Source organism: Xenopus tropicalis, chromosome 3 (genome assembly GCF_000004195.4).
Source record: "Xenopus tropicalis strain Nigerian chromosome 3, UCB_Xtro_10.0, whole genome shotgun sequence".
Taxonomy (NCBI): Eukaryota; Metazoa; Chordata; class Amphibia; order Anura; family Pipidae; genus Xenopus; species Xenopus tropicalis.
The window spans coordinates 68,426,509-68,451,773 of NC_030679.2; the positions used below are offsets into that span (position 1 = coordinate 68,426,509).

At 37.8% G+C, this 25,265-nt stretch overlaps 1 protein-coding gene across 3 annotated transcripts in view; it reads right to left on the reverse strand.

Annotated features, from left to right (window-relative positions):
- Positions 1-3,158: 3,158 nt before the first annotated feature.
- Positions 3,159-25,265, reverse strand: part of asz1 (ankyrin repeat, SAM and basic leucine zipper domain containing 1) — a 50,774-nt gene continuing 28,667 nt past the window's right edge. Inside the window, 6 exon segments of one of the 3 annotated variants that reach the window (NM_001127943.1) lie at positions 3,159-3,607; positions 3,610-3,759; positions 4,597-4,710; positions 10,013-10,118; positions 14,329-14,441; positions 23,519-23,575. In NM_001127943.1, the coding sequence (NP_001121415.1) occupies positions 3,572-3,607; positions 3,610-3,759; positions 4,597-4,710; positions 10,013-10,118; positions 14,329-14,441; positions 23,519-23,575 (576 nt within the window). In that variant the 3' untranslated portion in view covers positions 3,159-3,571. 3 annotated transcript variants of the gene reach the window in all.

Sequence of the window (25,265 nt, forward strand, 5' to 3'; positions counted from 1 at the left end):
CAAAATGTTCAGTTTTTTTTAATAATTTCATGCTGCATTTTATAAATTCCCACTATAAGATACATTATATTATGGGTCAAAGTAGCAAGCTATCAGCATATTTTACATATGTTGCCTGCAATCTATTACAGGCTTCAGTGTAAGAACACACATGCAATGATGTAAAATAAAAGGCCATGAGAATACCCATACACACTGTTCTTAAAATTATTTCAAGAACCTTCCTTCCAACATTACAAAATTGTTTCTACACAACCACCCATGTGTATAATGATGTATAGCGTGCACTATTTTCTATTAGGTTCCTTGGTGGTCCTGGTACGGTTCTAAATCCTCCATACAATACCCAAACCACTGAAAAGGCCATATGGGCCTGCAAAGGAAAAATGTACCACACTAGTTAACACAGAGTTGCAAACTATACACATAAAAATATATAGCATAACACTGACCATATTATTACACATTTGCATACAGATTTTATTTTTATAAAAAAAAAAAATGTCTGTACTTTTCTGTCGTCCACTGGATTATCTAAAAATGAAACTGCCATTTAATATGAGCCACTGTGCTCACATACAAACCAAGCTCACAAATTATAGGTTACTTCAGCCAATAAACAGACAAGGGCGTGTCTTTTCCCTTTTGCTGTCAGATGATCTGCGAGGGAGCAGGTGTAACAGAAAAAAATGGTGATTATAAAATAAAAGATGCAAGAAGAACTTTGATAGGTCACATATGGTAGGATATAAAGCATTTAGTGGTTCAATTTTCTTTCAAACACACAGATCCAATTTAAAGGTTAAACGACATCAATAATGAGCATACAGATATAGAAATTTTGCTGAACAGTTCCAAATGAATGCTAACACTGCATAAATGAGGCATGTTCTCTGTGTTCCACTGATTATAAGTTTATTTTGTGCCACACCACAATGACTTCTGAACAACTTACTAATAAAGCACATGAAGAAGAAAGTAGCACGCTGGTTAGCTCCAGTGCCTTAGTGTGACAAGTCTGATCAAATTGTGTGTTTGTCATTTGTTTGTTTGAGAAAAAAAGTTCCTTAAAGAAGAAGGAAAGGCTAAGTCACTTGGGGGTGCCAAAATGTTAGTCACCCCCTAGTGACTTAGATCGCTTACCTTCTACCCCGGGCTGGTGCCCCTGTATGGAGAAAACAGCACCAGCCCGGGGTAGCAGCGAGCGCTTCCTCCTTCCTCTCTCGCTGCGCGCGCATGCGCAGTAGAGTGAAAAGCCGAACTTTAACAGAGAAGTCGGCTTTTTCACTCTACTGCGCATGCGCCGGACTCGGAGTCTAGGGGAAAGGAAGGCGGAAGGAGGAAGCGAATCGCCCCAGGTGCCCCGGGCTGGTGCAGTTTTCTCCTAATAGGGGCACCAGCCCGGGGTACGCGATTCAAGTCACTTGGGGGTGCCTAACATTTTAGCACCCCCAAGTGACTTAGCATTCCTTCCCCTTTAAAGGAGAACTACAGCATAACAAAAGAAGCAGGCTAGAAATATTGTAAATATACTGTATTGTAAGGCAACCACAACCCTTTGAAAGGAAAAATCTGTGCCTCCAAAAATGCCCCCAGTAGCTCCCCATCTTCTTTTCCGCTGATTCACTGCACATGCTTAGTGCTCCTGTCACTTACTGAGCTTAGGGGCCAACGCACATTTTACTCTGGAAATATTTATGTGGAATATAAATATTACAATATATGGCAGATTAGTAATTTATTCAGCTCCACATTACATTAGCACCAGAATTTTGTAATCAGCCCTGTAACATCAGCTTATCTTCCAGGCCAACCTCATTTTCTGCTTGATAATTTGTAACGACCCCTAAGCTTAGCCTCTCAACAGCTGTTTAGAGCACACCTAGCATGTGAGTTTCGAAGACACTTTCCAAGATGGTGACTCCCTGTGACTAGTTTGAAGTCCTGGATCATTGCTGCTATTGAGATGCTGAAAATTTAGTCTGGTGCAGTAAGTTTAGTATATAAAATATGCCATTTTTATAAAAATGAAATGGACCCAGTGATGTCGGTGGTAGGGAAATTACATTATAACTCCAGCAGGGTCTAATGTGTATAATTAAAAATACTATTCTGCCTGCAACAACTGTAACAAGGCAAACTGTGTTTAATGTCAAGTTAAAATAAAATACCTTCAGAAAATTTTCAATTAAAACATTTTGATTTTTTGATGTTACTGTTCGTTACGGTTCCTTTAAGCTGGTCCAGTAAGTCTAGTACATTACGTTTTGTTCTTCTTTAATCATGTTAATTCATACACTGCCTTATTTTAGACTCCTAAACAGTAACACTGTATAATATGCATATAAACATGTCTGTGGCTCATGATTTCTGCAAACATGCTTAAAAGCTTTAGGCTGGCCATACACATGCCAATATAATTATAAAAACCAAGTTTTGTACGATTTTCGGTCCGTGTGTGGACTATAAATAATTGGGCCAACAATTTTTGTACCATGGCGATTTTATCATTTAGTTGATTGGACAGGCTAGAAAATTTTTCGGATAACCATATCTTTGCATGTTTTGCCTATTTGACTTATGCCATATAAACAAAATGCGCACACCCACAAAGAAACGTTATGTATGTTTGTCACTTTAAAAGCCCTTGCTTACTCCAATAAGAACGCTTTCTCTTCCTCTTCTGTTCTTGATGTGCTGTTCCCAATGCTATTGCAAGTGCTGCTCTGTATTTGGCATTCATATATACCGGACTTATTTTAATACAGATTATCAAAATAGAAACTGATGAAGCTTTGTGCCTACAATCAATCGTAGCATGTTCGGTTTTATCAACATGCACGTTTAGGCAAGAACGTAATTCCCGGGATGAAAGTTTCCATAAGTCACTGCTATTTCTGGGCCATAACTTTCGTATGATTGTTATCTGTCAATTAATGGCCAGAACATTGTTTAATTTGTTTTAGATCATTGCATTAAAACTCATACGACTAAAATCTGAACAAAATGACCAGCTTTAGTGGTAATCTCTTAAGACCTCTAGCTCTTCTCTTTAATGTTTTTTAGATTCTTCCAGTAGTGATAAGTTTATTTAGTGTACGTAGAACAAGTTCCACTTGCAGTGGTAATACAAAAAAAGGAAAATTACCCACACCAGAAACATTTAAATATTTAATGAGCTATTAAAAGATACAGAATAAAGAAATCAGTTATTTAAAGTAAAAATTACATCTAGACCACATTGGTCTAATTGTAGGCACAATTCGAAATGTTTAAAGGATAGGAAAAGATAATACAAACATAATGAATCCCAAATTCAAAGTAACCCTTTGCTACTCTATGGGATATTTTAAATATATAACTAAAACCTGGAAGATACCAATATGTATACACAGTAAATGAATCCTTATAAATGAAAAAAAATGCATTATTCTCCATGGAATATGTCGAATAAATGTACTATATACCATATTTCTGTATGAACAAAAAACTCTTTTTAACAGACTCTTTACATCAAAACCACGCTAGAACTCGGAACAATTAATGTATGCCTCTGAATGCTTTCTCTTTTTCAAGTCTTCTGTTTCACACTTACTGATTCATCATGTTTTTTTTACCATTAACCTTGACAAGTAAGCTTATTAAACCAAAGCTTAACAACATTATAGCAGACATTTTCAGCACTCGGTCTTTCCTCCATCCAGTTTGTTCTTCCAGGGGTGGCACACGACACGGTGTACTCTTTTGCCCGTTCTTGAACTGCAGAGCATAAAACAGAATCAAGGAAAAGCAGCACACTGCATGTTCTACATATTGTTTACTAATATTACAAAATTCATCAAGCCACTTAGAGCCAAAAAGCTTGTTTACCTATGGGGTTACAGTATGAAAAAGCTTCTGCAAGACTGACACCTTATACCCTTACTTTGTTGGTAACTAAAAAAATGCACTTGGTCACTTGCAGCTCAATAACTAGAGGCTTAAAAAAAATTAGAAAAATGTTTAAGGGATCAGAGTTCGATTCAGTGCATCCCCAGCAAATATAAACCGTCATGTTGGTTTTGAGTCCCACAGTAAAGCTTAAACATTAATATGCATGATATGAAAGCTTCTACCTCGGGGGAGAATCTGTTATGTGCTGCAATATGATACAGCTTACTTTATGAACATTTACCTTTTTATTGTGCAACTTGAATGACTACACTTTACCGTTTTCAATTTTTGCTTTACGAAAAAAGAAAATCTAGATACTGTGGTGATAATCTCAGGTTGTTTGTCCCTGGGCCACATGGCTTCATTCAGAAACAGATTCCTTTGTGACACGGATGCTTCATTTACTGAATCCACTCTGGTTGCTTTCTTTCCTCTACAGGCAATTACTCAAAGTGACCTTTTGACAAGTGCTTGTCACTGTGTTGTTGGTCTGGAAGTGAATAATTTGGTGCTAACACCTAGTTCACCCTTTCTCTCAGTCATATCTTTACACAGTTCTAATCAATCTTATTTAATGACTACTATAGTGAACATCATCTTTCCGTTCGGTCAGCAGAAGAGATATATAACAGATAAGAAAGGTATACAGTAGAGCATACTTACCTTATTCAAAAGCAACTTTAAACTGCATGTTTCTTTGCTGAGATCAGCAACACTTGTGACAATATCCTCACACACAGAAGAGAAGTTCTGTGTATAGTCCCACTCCATAACAATCTACAATAAAAATGTTTAATTTAAAAACAAAACATAATTCAGCTGCCTACTGGAATCATACAGCAAAGAAGTAGTATAATTTGTTCAGCTGGCTTTGTAGCCTGTGTGCCACAGCAAAAAAAACATTTTTATCAGCCAGCCATATTAGTTATAAAGGACATGGAAGACTTTTAGATTTTACTATGGAACAGAAATGTCAGTCATGAACTGAAGTTGTCATAGACTTACTATGGCTTTTCTTCAGCACTTTAAAGGAGCAGTTTAGTGTAAACATGAAAGTGGGTAAACTAGATAGACATCCGCCCACTCCAGGCTTTATAGAGTACATTTTTGTACTCTATATTGAAAACATTTTTTATTTTGCACAGTCTAACATAATGGCCAGAACAATACTCTCACTAAGCTGTTAGCAGTCAGTGACTTGAGGGGGAAGGCATATGGGACATAACTTTTCAGGTTGTTTGCATTTAAAGCTGACCTGTGTGCTCACAAACTAACTGAATAGTTATGTCCCATGTGGCCTCCCCTAAAGTCACTGACTAAGAGGTTAGAAAACTGAAAGCAGAAAGTAGAGTTCTGTTAGAGATCAGCTCACTCCAGCCTTTATAGATTACATTTTTGCCTAACTACTTATTTTAGAAATATTGTGCTGGTGGCACTCAGCACACTGCACTGAAGGATAGGAACCAGTAACTAGGTGGACCTGATAGGGAACTGAAGCCTGTCTTTGCTTTCGTTACTGCAGAAATGTGATTGACTATCCTCCTCATAGGACTATCAAGACAGGGACCTTAGCGAATCTATGGGGAGTGCCAATAAAGGGGCTAAATTATAAGATAATGTTAATTTTTAGCCCAGAGTGAAACCAGTACCAAATATTATTAATTGTTACCTACAAGATTAGGGGGATTTTCAATGATGCTATTTGTTTCTTTTAAGGGCTCCAAAACATTTCTTTGCCATTTGTTTTATAAAGCTTTAATGGCAGCTTTAGGCCTAAATGTAATTATAGATGAGATAATATGTTTTGATTAAGTAGTTTATTGCATAGATATCTCCAATGCTTGTTATACCATGTTAGAAAACTCCCTATTAATTGTACCAGTTAGCACATACAAGAGCCCTTGCATGCTTAAAGCAGACCTGTCACCCAGGCATGAAAAACTGTATAATAAAAGCCCATTTCAAACTAAAAAGGAAACCCAAACTCATTTTTTTATTAACACATCCAAACCCACTATAAAAGCATTTAAAAATCCCAGATGTCATTCATATATTGCCTGCCCTGCCTCTATGCCTTAGGCATAGAGGTGGGGCAGAGTTACTTTCACTTTCAATTCAGAACTTCTTAGATGTTGCTGCTCTCCTTACATTCCCCCTCCCAACTCACCATCTAATTTTGTAACCAGTGCATGGACATGGGCATCAGGTCCCCCCATACTGGCACAGAAACAAGATTTTGACAGGATGCAAAGTTTGCCTTAATAACAGTGTCCACAAAATGGTGCCTGCCTGCTTGTTGCAATTGTGAATTCCAAGGCTGAAGAAAGTAAGATTAAAATAATTTATATAGTGTAAATGAAGTTTATTTTGCTTGAAGAACACAATAGAAAACAATCTGGAATTATTTCTTAAGGTGACAGGTCCCCTTTAAGAGTTCTGTACTGAAATCTGCAAAATAGAGATTTGCACTACAATGCCTAGAGTGATCCAGCTTCTGTTAGTGATACAATAACATTATTTTCAAAAAACTGATCCACATGATAGTACATAAAGGGAGGGAAATATATATATATACTCGCCCACCATTTCATGATACAACATCATACATTGGCCAGTCTACGGAGAATAATAATCAACCATGTCCCCCCCCCCCCCCCATTCGGGGTGGCAATCGAGAGAAACTCCTTCTTCAACTGGAACTTCTCTGGATCCACAGATTAAATTCATTAAGCCCCATGGGCCTTAATGAGCTAGTGTCATACTCATCTTTTTACCTACCCTAACAGGATACTCAAACATATTGTGATTGAGGTGATTGACTTACAACTCTCCTGCTGAACGAAGTGACTAAATGTTGTATACTGCTACATAAGTATAGTGGTAACATGACTTTATAACATAATTTTTTCTCATGGAGAATCAGAATACTGGCCACGAAGTAACAATTGCATTGAAGTAATTGACTTGTAACTCTTTATGTATGAACAGTGATATCTGCTTAACAGAATGACTAATGGTTATGTTTTTGTTACATAATTATATTGTAACACTTTATGTAGGAACGGAGATCTCTGCTGAACAGAATGACTAATGGTTATGTTTGTGTTACATAATGATATCGCTAACTAGGACCTTTCTCATGGAGAATCAGCAAATTTCTAACGTTGTTTTTAATTTCCTTACTGTCTATTTCTATTCAGTTCACGTGTTGTGGGTTGGTTGCTCATTTCACGATGTCTGGTATTTTTCACTTTCATGTGTTTGAACCCCTAGTTTTTCTTTTCTCCTTTTCTTTTCCTTTTCCTCGCTGTGGACATTTCCCCTGTGATTCGATCCACCCAGCTCTGATCGCATGGACCGGGGACTCTAAACGATCCCCTAGGTATCCTTCACCGTAATAATTCGCTACCCGGGTGTTACTACCTCGTGACCCCACATTTGATGGGACTCTACGATTGATTTCGGATATGGTCAAAGGAGAGGTGACTAGCTTTCAACGGAACTCCATACAAAATTCTATATAGGACGTGGGCTGTGACATATAAGAACAGAGCTACGAGATTGGGATGGGGTAAAGCCCTTTCGCCCACAAGATACATGTTCTTATTGGTGAAACACCTGTGTCGGTGGAGCTGGGTGATTCTTCTGTGTGTCTATTTTTCTATTTCTGTTATCTTACCTTCCGTTTCTACTACTTTCTAACTTTGAAATTTACTGGTACGACAGACAGACAGAAGATGCACTTACTTTCATGAGTGTCACATTGTTTGAATTGAATTTACGGAACCGTATAACGGAACCTTATAACGAGTAATTTCCCGTGACCCAAGATTGATAATGGGTTATTACAAATTAGGCGTTGTAAGTAAGAAAGGCAACACAGTGAGAACATTATTTTTACTTTTATTTTCTTTATTATACAGTTTGTCAATAATTTTTTTACAATGTGAAGGGGATTTTACCAATTTTATTGCTTGCACCGTAATGTATACGTCATGTTCACACGTCACTACCTGGTTTCCCGCCACTCTGGGTATTTAAGCTTTGTTTGTTTGCATATGTGTAACTTTGAGAAAGGCTGCTGCTGCTGCAGCCGAAACGTCAGTTCTTGTACTTTGCACCGAATAAACCACAAAAATTTTCTGCATAAGACCTGTGAGTTGCGATCCGTTTTTTTTCTACTATATATATATATATATATATTATATATCAAATTTGCCACTGGCAAACCAGTACTATTTAGTCAACCAAGGAATAGCCAGATAGGACTGATATGCATTTAGCCAAAGGCCTGAGAAATCTAAAGCATTTTCGATTCACTGTATTATATAGAGGTCTTAAGTTATTATTGTATACCTGTGTTGGTCTATTTTATTGCTTTGTGGTGCTAAACATTAGATCCCTATTAGATGAAGTTAATCTAATACACATCTAGTACACAGGCTCTAACCACAGTATACCCTGCCGTGCCTCAAAACTTCTCCATGAAACCCTTGCTGTACCTAAATAATGCAAATGAAGAGAAAGCTCGGAGGACTGACTAATTTGAAAGACATGAAATCAGACATGGATGCCTTAGAAAGGTGGAATCCCTGAAGTTAATATTCGGGGTCTTTCAGCCAGCTGAAACTGTTCAAATGATGTCAAGCTACTTCTAATAAATTATAAAAATCTGCTAAGGTAAAAGCAGAAGGACGTAGTCTAGCAACATTTAGGAAATGCATTTTTGATCAGTGTTTGAAGCTTGACGTCATTAACTAATGCTACATAAAGTAAAGAAAATGAAAGGAAGCATACAATAATTTAAACACACTTGTTTTTTCCCAAATAATGTACAATGAGCAGTGAAACTGGCATTCTAACAACCTTGCTGTACAATTTATCCTTATCCAGTGAATTTTAAGTATTGTTGCTTTTTGCCTGCAAAACTTGCGTGCATACTATGCTCTTTGTATACCATATATCATGTGCATCTGAGGCATCAAACTATTCTGAAATCCTTTGGAAATCATATTAAGAATGATGTTGTTTGAGCTTTATAATATGTAGGAGCCAAGTCATTTTTTTTTAACTTTAACAGAAACCCCACAAATCTTTGATAAATAGAAATATGCACCTATTATGTATCCCTTTCGAAGTATAATTTCTAAAAACATGTTTTTCTGGGGTCTTCTTACAGTTTAGAGGCTTTTACGACCCATTAAAAACAGACTGTATAGCATGAAATTGAAACAATCACAAACCCCATCGTTGCCCCATAGTAACCTTGTAGTCAAAAACATATGGAAGATACCATAAAGCAAAAGTTTTTAGTACATTTTTTGTAAAATTTAAAAAAAATGTTAACTTTAGCAATGATAAGCAGTTTGGTAGAAAGACATATTCAGAAGACGCACTAGGATGCACACTAATAAATCATATAAATGTCATTATTATTTATTACAAATGTGTGCATGTTTACAGCTGTTACTGTTCCCCATTCCTCTGTGGTACAAAGTAATAATGTGGACAAGTTTAAATGAATGTTCTTCAGCTTGTGTCAGTATACTTGAATTGAACAGGGTGTGTTAAACAGCTGAGGTGTCCACGTGCGGCCTGTTGTAGAAGCAATATCATCCACACTATACATTATATTTATGTTTGCGATCTGTTTGCTGATCATGGCTATTTTAACAGTTATAATAAAGGTTACGTTAAGCTTGTGATACATATTCATTCTAATACTGTGATTGTGATTAGTGGGGGAGTATTTTCCAACATTTTCTACCTTTTATTAAAACTTATCCTACACCACTAAGCTTTCCAGCAAGTGTTAGCCAAAAAAATATATTTACTTTCTGTTCAGGCAAGCTGTTGAGGAACACCCCCCCCCCCTCCCTTCACCAAGCACCACAGGCTGCCACATTTCAGATTGTGCTTGTACTGGCCCAACAATGGCCACTGCTCTCGATCATGTCATAAAAAAAATCATTTACCGGTCTGCTAAATTTTTGGATAGTAGTAACAGAGAGTAATAAAGATTACTTTAGAGAGATTAGTTGAAACTATTAGACATATGTACAACTATAGAAGTACTTACATTCTGTGGATTCAAAGGTATCTGGTCATTAACAGCCCTGACTGTATGGGTAAGGCAGTTGCACTGTCTATTAAGTTTGAGAAGAAATGCAAAAAGCTCATCACTGCTGGAACAAAAACAGAACAACATGAGCCAATCTTATGAATGTTTACTGTCAAACATTTTATTCAACGAAACAACATAAATACTGCTAAGGTTATCAACCATTTACTTCCTCTTAAAGGGGTGGTTCACTTTTAAGTTAACTTTTAGTATGTTGTATAAAGGCCAATTCTAAGCAACTCTTCAATTAGTCTTCATTATTTGTTTTTCATAGTTTTTGAATTATTTGCCTTCTTCTAACTCTTTGCAGCTTTCAAATGGGGGTGACTGACCTCGAGCCAAAAAACTATTGCTTTGTGAAGCTACAGTTTAACTACTATTGTTACTTTATATTACTTATTTTTCTATTCAGATCCTCTCCAATTCATATATTAATCTTTCATTCAAACCCCACCCCTGTTGCTATGGTAATTTGGATCCTAGCAACCAAATAGCTGCTGAAATTCCAAGCTGGAGAGCTGCCGAACAAAAACTGAAATAATTAAAAAACTACAAATAAAAAATGAAGACCAACTGCAAATTTTCTCAGAACATTACTCTCTACATCATACTAAAAGTTAACACAAAAGTGGACAACTCCAAGATCCCCCAATGTACTACTGCCTTAAGAATGCAGGTATATACACATCCTCACACACACTTCCAGAGCTACTAGCTTACAGTACACAGCTTGTATTTGGTCACAGTATGAACACAAAACATGTTGATCTATTGTTTATTATACAAGACCATTCCCATATTTGCTTGGGCTCCCATGTGAGACACCAATGTGTCTCAACACACTGTCAGCATTTGATATAGGCTTATATACCTCCTTTTTCAGTACTGAAAGCAACCACTAAATTTACTTCAAATGATGCATGTAACACATGGAAATGCATTTTGAGTGCATTCATTTCTTTTGTCTATATAACCTTAATATAAAGAAGTCAGTCAATGAACCATATTTCAGGATTTTACAGCTTTGTCCGAGAAGTAACAGATCAATTAAAAATGCTATTCAGAAAAGCACTACAAAAGAGGGGGAAAAAACTCACTGAGACTGATAGGTTATTTATCAAGTTTCAGAGGCCAAAAACCACAGCAATCAACAAAAACAAACATCTGCAGTGAGGATGACAGCGTGTGTCACAATTTAGATAATGATAAGGAAAACACTTCTTCCTGCTTTACTCACAATCTCCTGTCCATGAAGCAAAATATTTGCAGCTCCCTCTAATCACTACAGAGAATACACAAAAAAAGTTTGCACATGGTTTACTCCTCTTCTAATGTATATGGTATATGTTTATAGACTGGTTGTCAATAAGAATAGAAATGTTTTTTTGTATGCTATTCCTGATGAAGTTTAATCAGGCACATTATTATGCAATTGCAGCTTGTCTGTCTCTAGTCTAGATAATATTCTGCTTAACATGAACACAGAAAACAAATACACCCCCAAAAAAGTTGCATGAATGGTTAACTGATAATGTACACACACTACTTAAATGTAAACTTGAAAGTACATTAGAATTCACTTCAAATTTCCATGCTTGCACCCTTGTACCTTTTCATTTGTTAAAACTCTAAGGTGACATCAAACATCCTCATAAAATAGAGCAAAGGGTACATTACTTTTTCCTTGGTACTACAGTGCAGATTGACAAATTGAGTTTCAACAATTGAGTCCTACAATTCTTACTCTATATATACTCTATAAACCTAATAGTTGATTGGATTTCAGTTAACAGTTTTAATAAAGGTGAAGACACACTGGGCTACTAGTAGCAGCTACTTTTTCACAGCTACTAAACTCCAGAAAATACCCTGCCATAGACAATATTGAGAATTACCTCTGCTAAAACACACACAGATAGTTATCCAGTAGTCCTAGCTAAGGACTACTGGCAAAACCTACCATGCATGTTAACTGAAGACATACAATACCAAGAATTTTCTTCAAAACACTCAGTGTGCTACAGCCCAAAATGTTAAGAAATTAAAAGCTCCTCATAATAGAAATGTTAACATTTACATCCACATATATCACATTTAGAAGCCAAACCTCTATACAAACAGTTTAACACTTCAAATGTTAGTTTTGTATAAAACAATTACTACTTCTGTATGACATGCAAGTAATAAACTTTAAGGAAAAAAACTGTAATCATCTAACACAGTGGTTCTCAACCTTTCTAATGCCCCAACCCTTCAACCCTTTAATACAGTTCCTCAAGTTGTGGTGACCCCCCAACCATAAAATTATTCCCAAGACCATCAGAAATATGTGTTTTCCGATGGTCTTAGGCGACCCCTGTGAAAGGGTTGTTCGACCCTCAAAGTGGTCCCAACCCACAGGTTGAGAACCGCTGATCTAACAAGTTATGGGTCACACTCCTCATATGAATGAACTGGACCTAAAAGCTCTGTGGGCACTTTCCATATGTGATGTATCCCTATTTTGCTTTCCATGCAATATGTTACATAGTTGTAAATTTAACATAGGTTAAAAGACATCTGCCCACTATGATAAACCACTTAGTGTTTCTCCATGCATTACAATCTACAATAAATAATATACCCCTGTTGAAATTCTTGACTGTAGGTTGTTATAATAAGCCTTGATCTAGAATGTAAACTCACCTGAGATCTCTGCCATGATATGTATGACCTCAGACTTTCTGGGAAATATAATAAAGGTTGCTAATACACTATTAAATAAACTGCAGATTTTTTGGGCTTAAAGGTGGAGTGTTTTTTGACAGAAATTTTAATTACGTACACTTTGCATTGGAGCACACTATTGAGTTTGAAAACTGTCTTCTGCTGGTGGATAGGGTCACTAAAATGATAACTGGCAAAAGCTATATTAAATTCAAAGGTAAAATTATTAGCAAGAAGGAATAATTCTTCATCTTACCTATACTCTTCCTCTTAACTTGAATCACATTTCCCCACTCACCCCCCCAACATGTAGGGTTGCCACCTTTTTGGAACTGAAAAGCAGTTTTCGGGAGGCTGTCAGAACAAAACTGCCTGTCTGGATTTCCAAAGTTGGAAAGTGAACAGGACCCTTCACTGAATTACATGGTGGTTAGGTAATCATTGGCCACCACCTCACTGCCTAACCCTTGACGTAACAAGCCTGTCCCTAAACATAATCAACCTGACCCAGTGACATCCCACCCAACCTCACCTGAAATCACCTGTGCCTGCTGACCACCCTACTCATATGTCCTCCTTAAAGGACTGTAGGAGTCATCTGCAGTTTGGTGATTTAACAAAGCAATAAACTTTAATTTTAAAAAAGTTTGTAGCTGACACGGTTTGTTTTTTGTTTCACTCTTGGCACTCTTGGCAGCAACTGAGTACCTCTAAAGGTTACATTATATGGTTATTATTAGTAAAGCTGAAATAGTACAGACTATAGAGTCAAAAGAGGTGTAGGAGAGGAGTCCCCAAACAAATTTGGAGCAGGCCTCATTTAAAGTGAGGGATCTGTATGTGATTACGGTCAGGGGCTTCTTTCTTAAGAGTGGCAATGGGTAAGCTGATATTTAGAAAAGTAATTCACCCTATACCACCTCATTCATTAAAAAAATGAAGACCAACTACAAATTGTCTTAAAATAGCACTTTCTACATCACACTAAAAGTTAATTTAAAGGTGAAAAACACTTTTAACTTGATAAATTGACTGCAATCCCTGTGCAAACCACAGCATTATCAAACCTTAATCAGCTTTAAACTGTAGTGTTATAACAAATATACAAACAAGCCTTGCACACTGCCTACTACAGCCCAATAGAATAAACTGACTACTGTCCACATGTGACAACTGTAACTACATTTTTAACTTGTTTTTCATTAAGACTGTGATAAAATTTAATAGAAGCATCTCCAACAACTGGCATACAATGTATAAAAAAAGAGAAAAATACTATTTTTTTAAAAAAAATGTAAAAGTTGATCCACCAATATGGATTCATGCAGCTTAGTTGCCATCAAGTAGGTGCTGTTTTATTATTAGAGAAAAATGAAATCATTTAAAAAAATCAGAATTATTTGCTCAAAATAAACTCCATTGGAGATGACCATTCCATAATTTGGTGTTTTCTGGATAATGGATTTTCAGACAAGGGATCTATTACAAAACATATACTTAAACCTGTGCTATGGAGAAAATCATGTGTGATTAACCGAGGTGCAGAAAGTTACTGTATAAACCTTTACCTGGATTCTAAGTTTAGAAATGCAGGAAACTCCTCAGGCTTTGCATCATCGACTTGAATTTCTTTCACAGCTCCAACAATTTTCTTACAATCCACTTCACAGCAAACACCAACCTTTGTTTCAAAATCAATTGATATTTACTTAAAGGAAGACCAGTCATTGCAATAAAAAATACAGAGAAGTATAAAAAGTGTTTAATAAAGTTAAATGGTCATTATTTTAGACTTGCTCTTTGAATTTGAAAATCTGGTACTAAGTCCCCTGTTATAGTTTTATGTTCCTAAGCCAAACGCAAAATATTATAATGGTAAGGCTACTAGTTAAAAGCTCACAAGTAACCAGATGAGGTCTGTGTGCACATGTCCCAGATCTACAGCTTGAGGAGATAATTCATACCAAAAAGCACTCACAGATCCCACGATCAGACATTGTAAAAGAAAAACAGCAGCATAACTATAGAAGGGAAAAAGGGAAAGTTGTGCTCATCATTAAACTTTAAACCATAAGGTGGGAGAGCAATAAAACTGTGACCACAAAATTCATACAAAGACAAGAAATCCTCTGCATGCACCTATTATCAATATATACAAACTATTTTGGGTGCACCAAGACATTTTTAATGGAAGAGTGCAGAGTACTTATTGTCTTTGTCTGTATAACTACAGAGAGGGCAGACCTATGGTGGGGGGGGGGCATATTTGTGCACATTTACTGCCAAGGGCCCCCAAATGTTAAAGGGCATGTCAACCCCAAAAATGTTTGCATAATGAAAGAAAACATAATTCTAAACAACTTTCCAATATGAAATAATTAAAAATTTGTAGCGCTTTAAACGTCATTTGTAAATGTAATTGCTATTGAAATCAGCATTTGCTGAACTCCTGGTTGTTACATTTTAAACAATGTTGGAAAGGTCTTGCTTCTCCAGCAATACAGGTCTGTCAGTTTGCTGCTTGTGTTAAATTGTTTCAACAGTTAGAGCCACCAGGGCAGAGAATAGATAAGGACAGGCAAACATTGCTTCCAATAGCAATTATAAATACAAACTAGAAAGGAAAGTTTGAGAACAAACTTTGTGTTGGGTTGAACAACGTGAAGTCACTGAATGAAATTTGATCTGTTGTTGGCTCCGCCCACTTTTTCTTACCTTGGACCATAATTATATAGTAAAAACCACAGTGCAAAGTTTGGGGACCCTGGTTTTAATAGTGTCTGAATGGTAGCAATTTACATTTCCCCACTGAAAGTCAACGAGTGACATCTGCTTGGTGGCTCCACCCACTTTTTCTAACCTGGAACTGCAGTTACCCAGTGACTAACTCTGCAAAGTTTAGGGACCCTAGGATTAATAGTTAAACAATGGCAGCAGTTTAAATTTAAACCAATAAAAGTCAATAGGTAAATTGTGATTGGTGGGTGTGCCCACTTTTTCTAAGCTTGAGTCGAAGTCACCCGGTGACAAACAGTGGGCAACCTGGCATAAATAGTGTGAGAATGGCAGCATTTTAAATTTAAACAATAAAATTCAATGGATGAAAGCTGATTGGCTGTTAGTGGCCCAACCCACTTTTCCTATTTTTGAACTGCAGTCCCCCAGTGACCAACTGTGCAAAGTTTGGGGACTCAGGCATAAAAATTGTGAGACTGACAGCATTTTACACTTCGCCATTGAAAATAAATAGGTGAAATGTGATTGGCTGTTGGTGGCTCCGCCCACTTGTTCTAACCCTGAATATGTAGTCATCCAGTGACTGACTGTGCAAAGTTTGGGAACCCTGACATAAATAGTGTGAGAAAGGCAGCTTTTTAAATTTAAACAAAAAACAAAATCAATAGGTGAAGTCCGATTGGCTGTTGGTGGCCCCACCCACTTTTAAAAACCTAAAAATGCTGTCCCCTAGTGACCCTGGTATTAATACTGTGAGAATGGCAGCAGGCTGAATTTCCCCATTGAAAATCAATAGTTAAAATCTGATTGGCTGTTGGTGGCTCCACCCACTTTTTCTAACTCTGAACCGCAGTTACCGGGTGACTAGCTCTGCAAAGTTTAGGGACCTTAGTACTAATATTTAAAGAATGGCAGCAGTTTAAATTTAAACATACAGTATGAAGTCTATAGGTGAAATCGGATTGGCTGTTGTTGGCCCCACCCACTTTTCTAAACTTGGAACATAGTCACCCAGTGACAAATTGTGCAAAGTTTGGGGACCCTGACATTAAACATGTGAGAATGGCAGCAGTTAAAATTTTCCCCACTGAAAACAACGAAAGAAATGTGATTTTCTTATTGAGGCCCCGCCTACTTTTTCTAACCTTGAGTGCGTAGTCACCCACTGACTCACTGTGCAAAGTTTGGGAACCCTGGCATCAAGCCAATACAATTTAATAGGTGAAATCTTATTGGCTGTTGGTGGCTCCGCCCAACTAACACTGCAGCCCCCTAGTGACCAACTGTGAAAAGTTTGGGGACCCTGGTGTTAGTACTGTGAGAATGGCAGCAGGTTAAATTTTCCCATTAAAAGTCAATAGGTAAAATCTGATTGGCTGTTGGTTGCTCCACCCACTGTAAAAAAAAAAACCAAAAAAACTTGAATACGTAATCACCCAGTGACTGACTGTGCAAAGTTTGGGAACCCTGGCATCAAATCAATAAAATTCAATAGGTAAAATTTGATTGGCTGTTGGTGGCTCTGCCCACTTTTCAAAACTAAATTTGCAGTCCCCTAGAGACCAACTGTGAAAAGTTTGGGGACCCTGGTGTTAATACTGTGAAAATGGCAGCAGGTTGGATTTCCCCATTGAAAGTCAATAAGTATAGTCTGATTGGCTGTTGGTGACTCTGCCCACTTTTATTTAAAAAAAAAACAAAAAAAAAACCCCTTGAATGCGAAGTCACCCAGTGACAAACTGTGCAAAGTTTGGGGACCCTGACATTAAACATGTGAGAATGGCAGCAGTTAAAATTTCCCCACTGAAAACAATGAAAGAAATGGGATTGGCTTTTGGCAGCCCCGCCCACTTTTTCTAACCATGAGTACGAAGTCATGCAGTGACTGAACCCTGGCACCTAACCAATAAAATTCAATAGGTGAAATCTGATTGGCTGTTGGTGGCCCTGCCCACTTTTTCAAAACTAAAACTGCAGTCCTCTAGTGACCAACTATGAAAAGCTTGGGGACCCTGGTGTTAATACTGTGAGAATGGCAGCAGGTTGGATTTCCCCATTTAAAGTCAATAGGTACAATCTGATTGGCTGTTGGTTGCTCCACCCACAAAAATACAAAAAACCTTAAATGCGTAGTCACCCAGTAACTGACTATGCGAAGTTTGGGAACCCTGGCAACAAACCAATAAAAATCAATAGGTGAAATCTGATTGGCTGTTGGTGGCTCTGCCTACTTTTTCTTACCCCTGGTGTTATTACTGTGAGAATAGCAGCAGGGTGAATTTCCCCATTGAAAGTCAATAGGTAAAATCTGATTATGTTATTACTGTGAGAATGGCAAGTAATAGGTAAAATCTGATTGGCTGTTCACAGCTCCGCCCACTTTTGGCCATCCAACAATCATCATATTTTCATTCAGGCTGAACCCATGACTGTGTGATTCAAGTTTGGGGAGTGTAGCCTCAAAGCTCAAAGATTGGTAGCAGTTTCAATTTCCCCATAAAAGTCAATGGGTAAAATTTAATTGGCTATTGTTGGCCCCTCCCACTTTATGGTTTTTTTTTTAAAAAAACTTGAATGCGTAGTCACCCAGTGACTGACTGTGCAAAGTTTGGGAACCCTGGCATCAAACCAACAAAAATCAATAGGTGAAATTTGATAGGCTGTTGGTGGCTCCACCCACTTTTCAAATCTAAAACTGCAGTCCCCTAGTAACCAAGAGTAAAATGTTTGGGGACCCTGATGTTAATACTGTGAGAATGGCAAATTTCCGCCAAATCAATAGGTAAAATCTGATTGGCTGTTCACAGCTCCGCCCACTTTTGGGCATCCAGCAATCATCATATTTTCATTCAGGCTGAACCCATGACTGTGTGATTCAAGTTTGGGGAGTGTAGCCTCAAAGCTCAAAGATTGGTAGCAGTTTCAATTTCCCCATAAAAGTCAATGGGTAAAATTTAATTGGCTATTGTTGGCCCCTCCCACTTTATGGGTTTTTTTTAAAAAAAACTTGAATGCGTAGTTACCCAGTGACTGACTGTGCAAAGTTTGGGAACCCTGGCATCAAACCAACAAAAATCAATAGGTGAAATTTGATAGGCTGTTGGTGGCTCCACCCACTTTTCAAATCTAAAACTGCAGTCCCCTAGTAACCAAGAGTAAAATGTTTGGGGACCCTGATGTTAATACTGTGAGAATGGCAAATTTCCGCCAAATCAATAGGTAAAATCTGATTGGCTGTTCACAGCTCCGCCCACTTTTGGGCATCCAGCAATCATCATATTTTCATTCAGGCTGACCCCATGACTATGTGATTCAAGTTTGGGGAGTGTTGCCTCAAAGCTGTAAGATTGGCAGCAGTTTCAATTTCCCCATTAAAGTCAATAGGTTCAATTTGATTGGCTGTTGTTGGCCCCTCCTACTTTGGGGTCATCCAACAAATGTCACTGTTTCATTCGGGGTGACCCCATGATTATGTTATTCAAGTGTGGGGGGTGTAGCTTCAAAGCTGTAAGAGTGGCAGCAGTTTGAAAATCTTCCCTGTCAAAGTCAATGGGAAAATTGGGGGGTTTGGAGCAGCGCCACAAAAAGACGGGGGGCCGGATCGCTTAGAAAAGCACAAGCAACCTGCTCCGCTATAGGGCGAAGAAGTGTGGGGAGTTTGGGTGTTGTACCCCTAAAACTGTAGGAGGAGTAAAGAAGAAGAAGAAGAAGAATAAACTAAAGTCGAAGAACAGTATGTTGGGGTTTTCAACCCAACACAATAACTCAAAAACTATTACAAACTTGTAATAAATGTATATTGCAAAGCTGCTTAGAATTTTGTTTTCTTTTATTAGGCACAAAATTCTATAAAGAAGACTTCTTGTCTGTCTGTATAACTATAGAGGTGGCAGACCTTTGAGCAGTGTCCTGGGGAACAGGGGGTCTGCAATGAAGTGTTGTGGATGATCCATGATTTTACCCATGATGCAGAAGTTGTTGGAGGTGATGCAATTTTGTGTATGTTGCCTGCAATTTCCTGCCAAGGGGCCCAAGGTATTAAACCTCTGTAAAGTGAAACACAGGCTTACCGGTTTTGTGGACACAACCCTTACTCACTGGCTGTGTTATATACCACATATTACTATGCAGTGATCCTAGATTAATTTATTCAAAAATGCCATTACAGTGCCCTTTCTCAGTTATTACTAGAGATGGGCAGACAGAAGAATGGGTTTCAAGAATATTAAGCACGTGGGTCAGGGCCAAAACATGAGGATCGCATAAAAGACACATGCCTATGGGCAACAGTGGGGGGACCCAAGACACATACCTTTGCTGCTAGTCTTAACTCTGACCTTGTGCATTCAGAAGTGGCCATGGACCTGTTAACAGTCAACGTTTGAGGGTGGGGTTGGTGGTGAGTGGAAGAAGGTGGAAAGCAGGAGGTAGAGGTTGCGACTGGGTGGAGGCAAATAACTAGGGGCTTGCCTTGGGTGCCCTTAGCTGTTGGCCCAGCTATTATATGGGTAATTCTTTTGTTCTCATCCCATCCAAAAATGGCATAATGCCAGATTATACTGCCGGCACTACAGAAACAGGGTGAGGGAGCTGTTAAGTTATAACATAATAGGTCAAAAGTCAGCATGTTTCTAACCCCCAGTAATGCCCTTTGCTATAATAAAGACTTTCTTACATTTTCTGATTGAAAATGCACACTGACTTGTTTTTTATATATAAAAATACCATTAACATAAGTCTGTTACTGGTTTCACACCCCAGTGAAAATGATTTATGAGGCTGTAACTTAAGTTTATTATTCACAAATTGGCAAAAGTTTGCAATTCTACACACTAAGCCTTACAAAAATACAATTATTTCAGTTCACTTGGTTCTGCATTAATTGCTATATCAGAAACAATGTTCCTTCCTAATTAAATTCAATATGGATTATTACATTACATGATCACATGTGGTCTGAGAGACTGTCATTAGACAAGTGAAATCAGAGTTAGTTATTCTAATAGCTGCCAAGTGAAAAAAAAATGTCAATTTCTATTAGGGCTTCCACAAACATATGCAAGCACACTTTACATTCTGTATACAAGTTATTTCTAATGCTATTTCTAGATCTTTTTGGTTCAATACCAAATGCGTAACAACAATCTGACCAGGGGAAGCAAAATCTATGGGGTTAAGGTACAAAGTTGAGGGAATAATTAGAAACCTGTGCCCAGAAGCACTTTTAGAGAACATGTAATTTATACAGTGGCAATGACTCCTGCCAGTTTAGTTTTCCCACATTAACACTTGTTTTGTTAATTCAACTTTGCCATGGGCTGCCCGTTCTCATAGGCACATCTACACAGTGAAGATATTTTATGAATGCAAGTGCAAATAGTTTAGAAGCAACACTGAGTGCACAGTTATGTTATTTTAAAAGGGTATTTGTGACCCATAATGGATCCTTTGCAACTTAAGGTAAGCACCGCAACGTGCCCCTTCAGCCTGCTCTGATGAATTATGTTCGGTGTAATTATTGAAGCAAGAGATCCCTGGAGTTTGTTGCCAATAGCCACAACTGACTTGCAGCAAATGTCCTGGATGCTAATGTCTTTAGTAACACCATGCACTAAGAGTAAAGTTATTAAAATCATGGCAAATTCTGTCTGAAAAGAGCTCTTTGCACTTGCAATTTTTGTACTCTTTAAAACAGCTGTGAGTTTTGATTTCAATTGTGAACACTGGAGTGTGTGACCTATCTGCAAATGAAAGAGCGATAAAAAAAAAATATATGTAGTTGTATTAAGTGACCTCGAGGAAGTGTTTGAAAGCAATTCATCTTTTGCCAATGACCAAAAAACCTGCAGATTTGCAATTAAACAATCTGTGAATCAGACTGGCAGATGAGAGTTACTGTAGATTCATGTCAGGTTGTTCATTCAAGGTTTGTTTCTCTACATAAAGCACTGGTAGGGTCACATCTCATGCGCAGTAGTTTTATTCTCAATACCAAAAAAACAAGACAAAGTCCAATAAAAACAACCCATAGTTACTAGGATCCCTACTGTTTTGTGTACAACTTTATTGGAGTACTCCTTACTATCTTACTACAAATGTGTTTTTTCTGTGAAGCCAGATTTATGGTTTTATATGCTAATCAGAAACCCAAGTTAAACCACTCAAGTGGTCTGCAGCTGATATGAAACAAGTGGGAGAGCTTTAGCCAAAACAGTATTCAAAAAAAAATAATGGAGTGAAGCACAGCTACTTTCCCTGGATTACTATTAAGTTAAATGGAAAAGTGACTTTTTCAACCTCAACCCACACGTATAGAACAAACATTTTATAGAAATTATTATCAAATTGCAAAACAACTGACCAGGTTTGCCAGGTTTCACTGCTAAAAAAAACTCCCAAAGACTCAAATATATTGTGTGTTGAAAAAGTTACCATAATAGTCAATGTAAAGAAAAACATCCATTTGCCATTTAACAGCAATTTTTTACTGTGCACAATACGTTGGAGTCTACGGATCTTTTTTTGCCGCAAAACCCGGTAAAACATTTTGCACATCACTACGGCACTAAGCCGGCTGGTGCTCCTCTTCAAAAAATGTACCAGCCCAGGGCACTGCATGCAAAGTGTCACGCTGCCATCCTGAAATTACGGTACTGTGCATGAGCTGAAACTGAGGAGGATGGCTGAAAAGAAAGAAAATTGTGGTGTGGTGCTCCTCAAACAGCAGAGGCGGGTCAAGCCAGTCGGCCACCTCGCCCCCATCGCTTCCCTCTCTTCCCCCTGCATGTGCAGGAATGCGCACATGCGTGGGGATGTCAGAGGGGGGAGCGCAAGAAACTCAGCTGTGAGTGTAAGAGATCCCAGACTAGGTGTTGGCAACAGAGGTACTTGCCTAGCGTCCCCTCACTGTTCATCCTAGGCAGGTGCCTCTTCTGCCTAACCCTAGTTCCCCCCTGGGCTAGTGCACTGTGTAAACAAGAGAAGCACCAGCCCGAATAACAGGCAAACCCGTTACCTAACAACTTGACACTTTCAAGTAATTTTACCTTTCCTTGTTTTTGTAAGCAGTGTTTGGGATTATTATGTGATTTATACATCACAACCAAAATAAAATATATATTGACCTAAGGGGAACTTACACCATAATTAAACGGGGTAGCATACTGCATGTTCAACATGAGTTTAAAGACTTGTGCTAGACATGTTTTTTGCCTACTGTGTTAATTTAAAAAAAATATATGTTTTTTTTTTTCTTGAGTCAAACAAGGAGATTAAAGATACATGTTTGGTCCTTGATATAATTAGACTTATGTTCAGCACAAGCCCTATTTCTTACACTCATGTTGAAAAGGGGGTATTTTTCATCATCAAAAAGTTAAAAATTAACTAATCAAACTGAGTTTATTAAGGGCAGTGGCACACAGGGAGATTAGTCGCCTGCAATAAATCTTCACTTCTGCAGGCGACTAATCTCCCCAACATGCCATCCCACCGGCAAGAAAATCGCCGGTGGGATGGTATATGCATAGCTTCGGTTTTCCGAAGTTTCATTGCGAGGCAACTTCGGGTGACCGAAGCGATGCGTAGATTAGTCGCCCGCAATAGTGAAGATTTATCGAGGGCGACTAATCTCCCCATGTGCCACTGCCCTAAGAGTAGAAACATACAGACAAAAAGTATTTTTGTGCAAAGATAAAATAGTATCTTGAAAAAGATAAAATCTGAAAAACGTTTTTTTACTGTAAAACAAAAGTATGAAAATGAATGTAAAAAGGTTTTAGGAAACAAACTGCATTTCATCCATTATTCAAGTATACACACTCTTAAAATACTTATATTCATGTTTATGAAAGTATATGCTGAAGAACAAGATCCAGCTGCCAAACACTGGACTTTTTGTTGAGTGATCTATTATCTATTCAGTTGTACTATATTATTTTTCAATGTAAAACCTTTGAAACTGCAATAAAATTGTTCACTTAAAAAACAAAAAGACTATAATTTAGCAGTTTAACAAAATACCTTTTTAAGTTCTTCTTCCTTAAAATGTAAAAGTTGCTTTAGCGTTATGTCATTCTCCTAAAAAAAAAAAAAAAAAAAAAAAGGATTACAGACTGAATTGAATGCTCTAGTTAAAAAGGAAAAGTTTACAAAGTGCATTAAAAAGTATGTGCATTACAAAATAAAACTGTGCACAAATTTAAGCAGAAAACAGCAACTCCTTTTATTAAGCGATTTTACAAATTTTGTTTAATTGCTCAGTTTTATTGAATGTGGGCAACCGTGTACATTTGGAATGCTAAACATATAGGGTTGGACCGGCCTACCAGGGTTAATCCCAACTTTAGTTGTCAGGTGTTCTTTAAGTCATGACATTAAGGATTTTGATGTAGTTCAATATGGCAGTCAAGATTTAGCCGAATCTAAACCCTGCAAAATGAGCTGGTATTAGAGTGAATTCTTCGTATGTACAGTATATATATATATATATATATATATATATACACACACACACAAAGGATGGCACACACATAACATACCTCGGGTGCTCGGTAAAGGGTTCCAATAGTATAAAAATGACCAGCAACTCCGGGATTTCTTGTGAAAAATCAAATCATATATTCAAAGTAGCATAAATAGCCGACGTAACGTTTCGGTCCCCATCCCCTGAGAAAGGTCCCGATGGGGACCGAAACGTTATGTCGGCTGTTTATGCAACTTTGAATATATGTTTTGATTTTTCACAAGAAATCCCGGAGTTGCTGGTCTTTTTTATACTATATTTATTGTACTGTTTTACCTGTGCTTGTGATTAATATGTTGTGTATATATATACTGTGTGTGCATGTAACAAACTCCTGCCTGTCAGGAGTTGATCTCTGTCTGGCGATCGTGAAGCGATGGGCTTTAAGTATCCTCTATGTAGTATTTTGAAAGGCGATGGGGTAACGGGCAGATCTAGGACACCATGCAAACTTTTACCCTGTCTTTTTTATTTGTTCTTTACACTAGCACGCTTATGTTTTTTGTTCTGTTTATGCTGTTACCTAGCAACACTATGTGGCTGATTTACTAATCCACGAATCCGAATCCCGAATGGGAAAAAAATCGGATTGGAAGCGAACATTTTGCGACTTTTTCGTATTTTTTGCGATTTTTTCCGTCACCGTCGCGACTTTTTCGTAGCCGTTACGACTTGGGTGAATTGTCGCGACTTTTGCATAGCCATTATAACTTTCGTGAATTGTTGCGACTTTTTCATAGCCATTATGACTTTCATGAATTGTCGCGACTTTTGCATAGCCATTATGACTTTCGTGAATTGTTGCGACTTTTGCATAGCCATTATGACTTTCGTGAATTGTTGTGACTTTTGCATAGCCATTGTGACTTTCGTGAATTGTTGCGACTTTTTCATAGCCATTATGACTTTCGTGAACTGTTGCGACTTTTGCATAGCCATTACAACTTTCGCGAATTGTCGCCAAATACCGATCATTACGAAAAAAACGCATTTGGACGCTTTTCGGACGTTCGTGGATTAGTAAATGTGCCCCCTAGTCTTGGCGCCAAAGTTTGCTTTTAAAAACGCCAATGTGTTTGCCTTCTTGCACTCCCTGACGAAAGTCCTAGTAAAGGACTGAAACGTTGGAAACAATAAAACTCACCGCTTGCATTTAAAAAAAGCTTTGTTTTTTTGCCTTATTGCGGAAATCCTATGAGTGCCGACATCCTTTACCTGTCTGAAGATTTTCTAGCTCTGGCACCT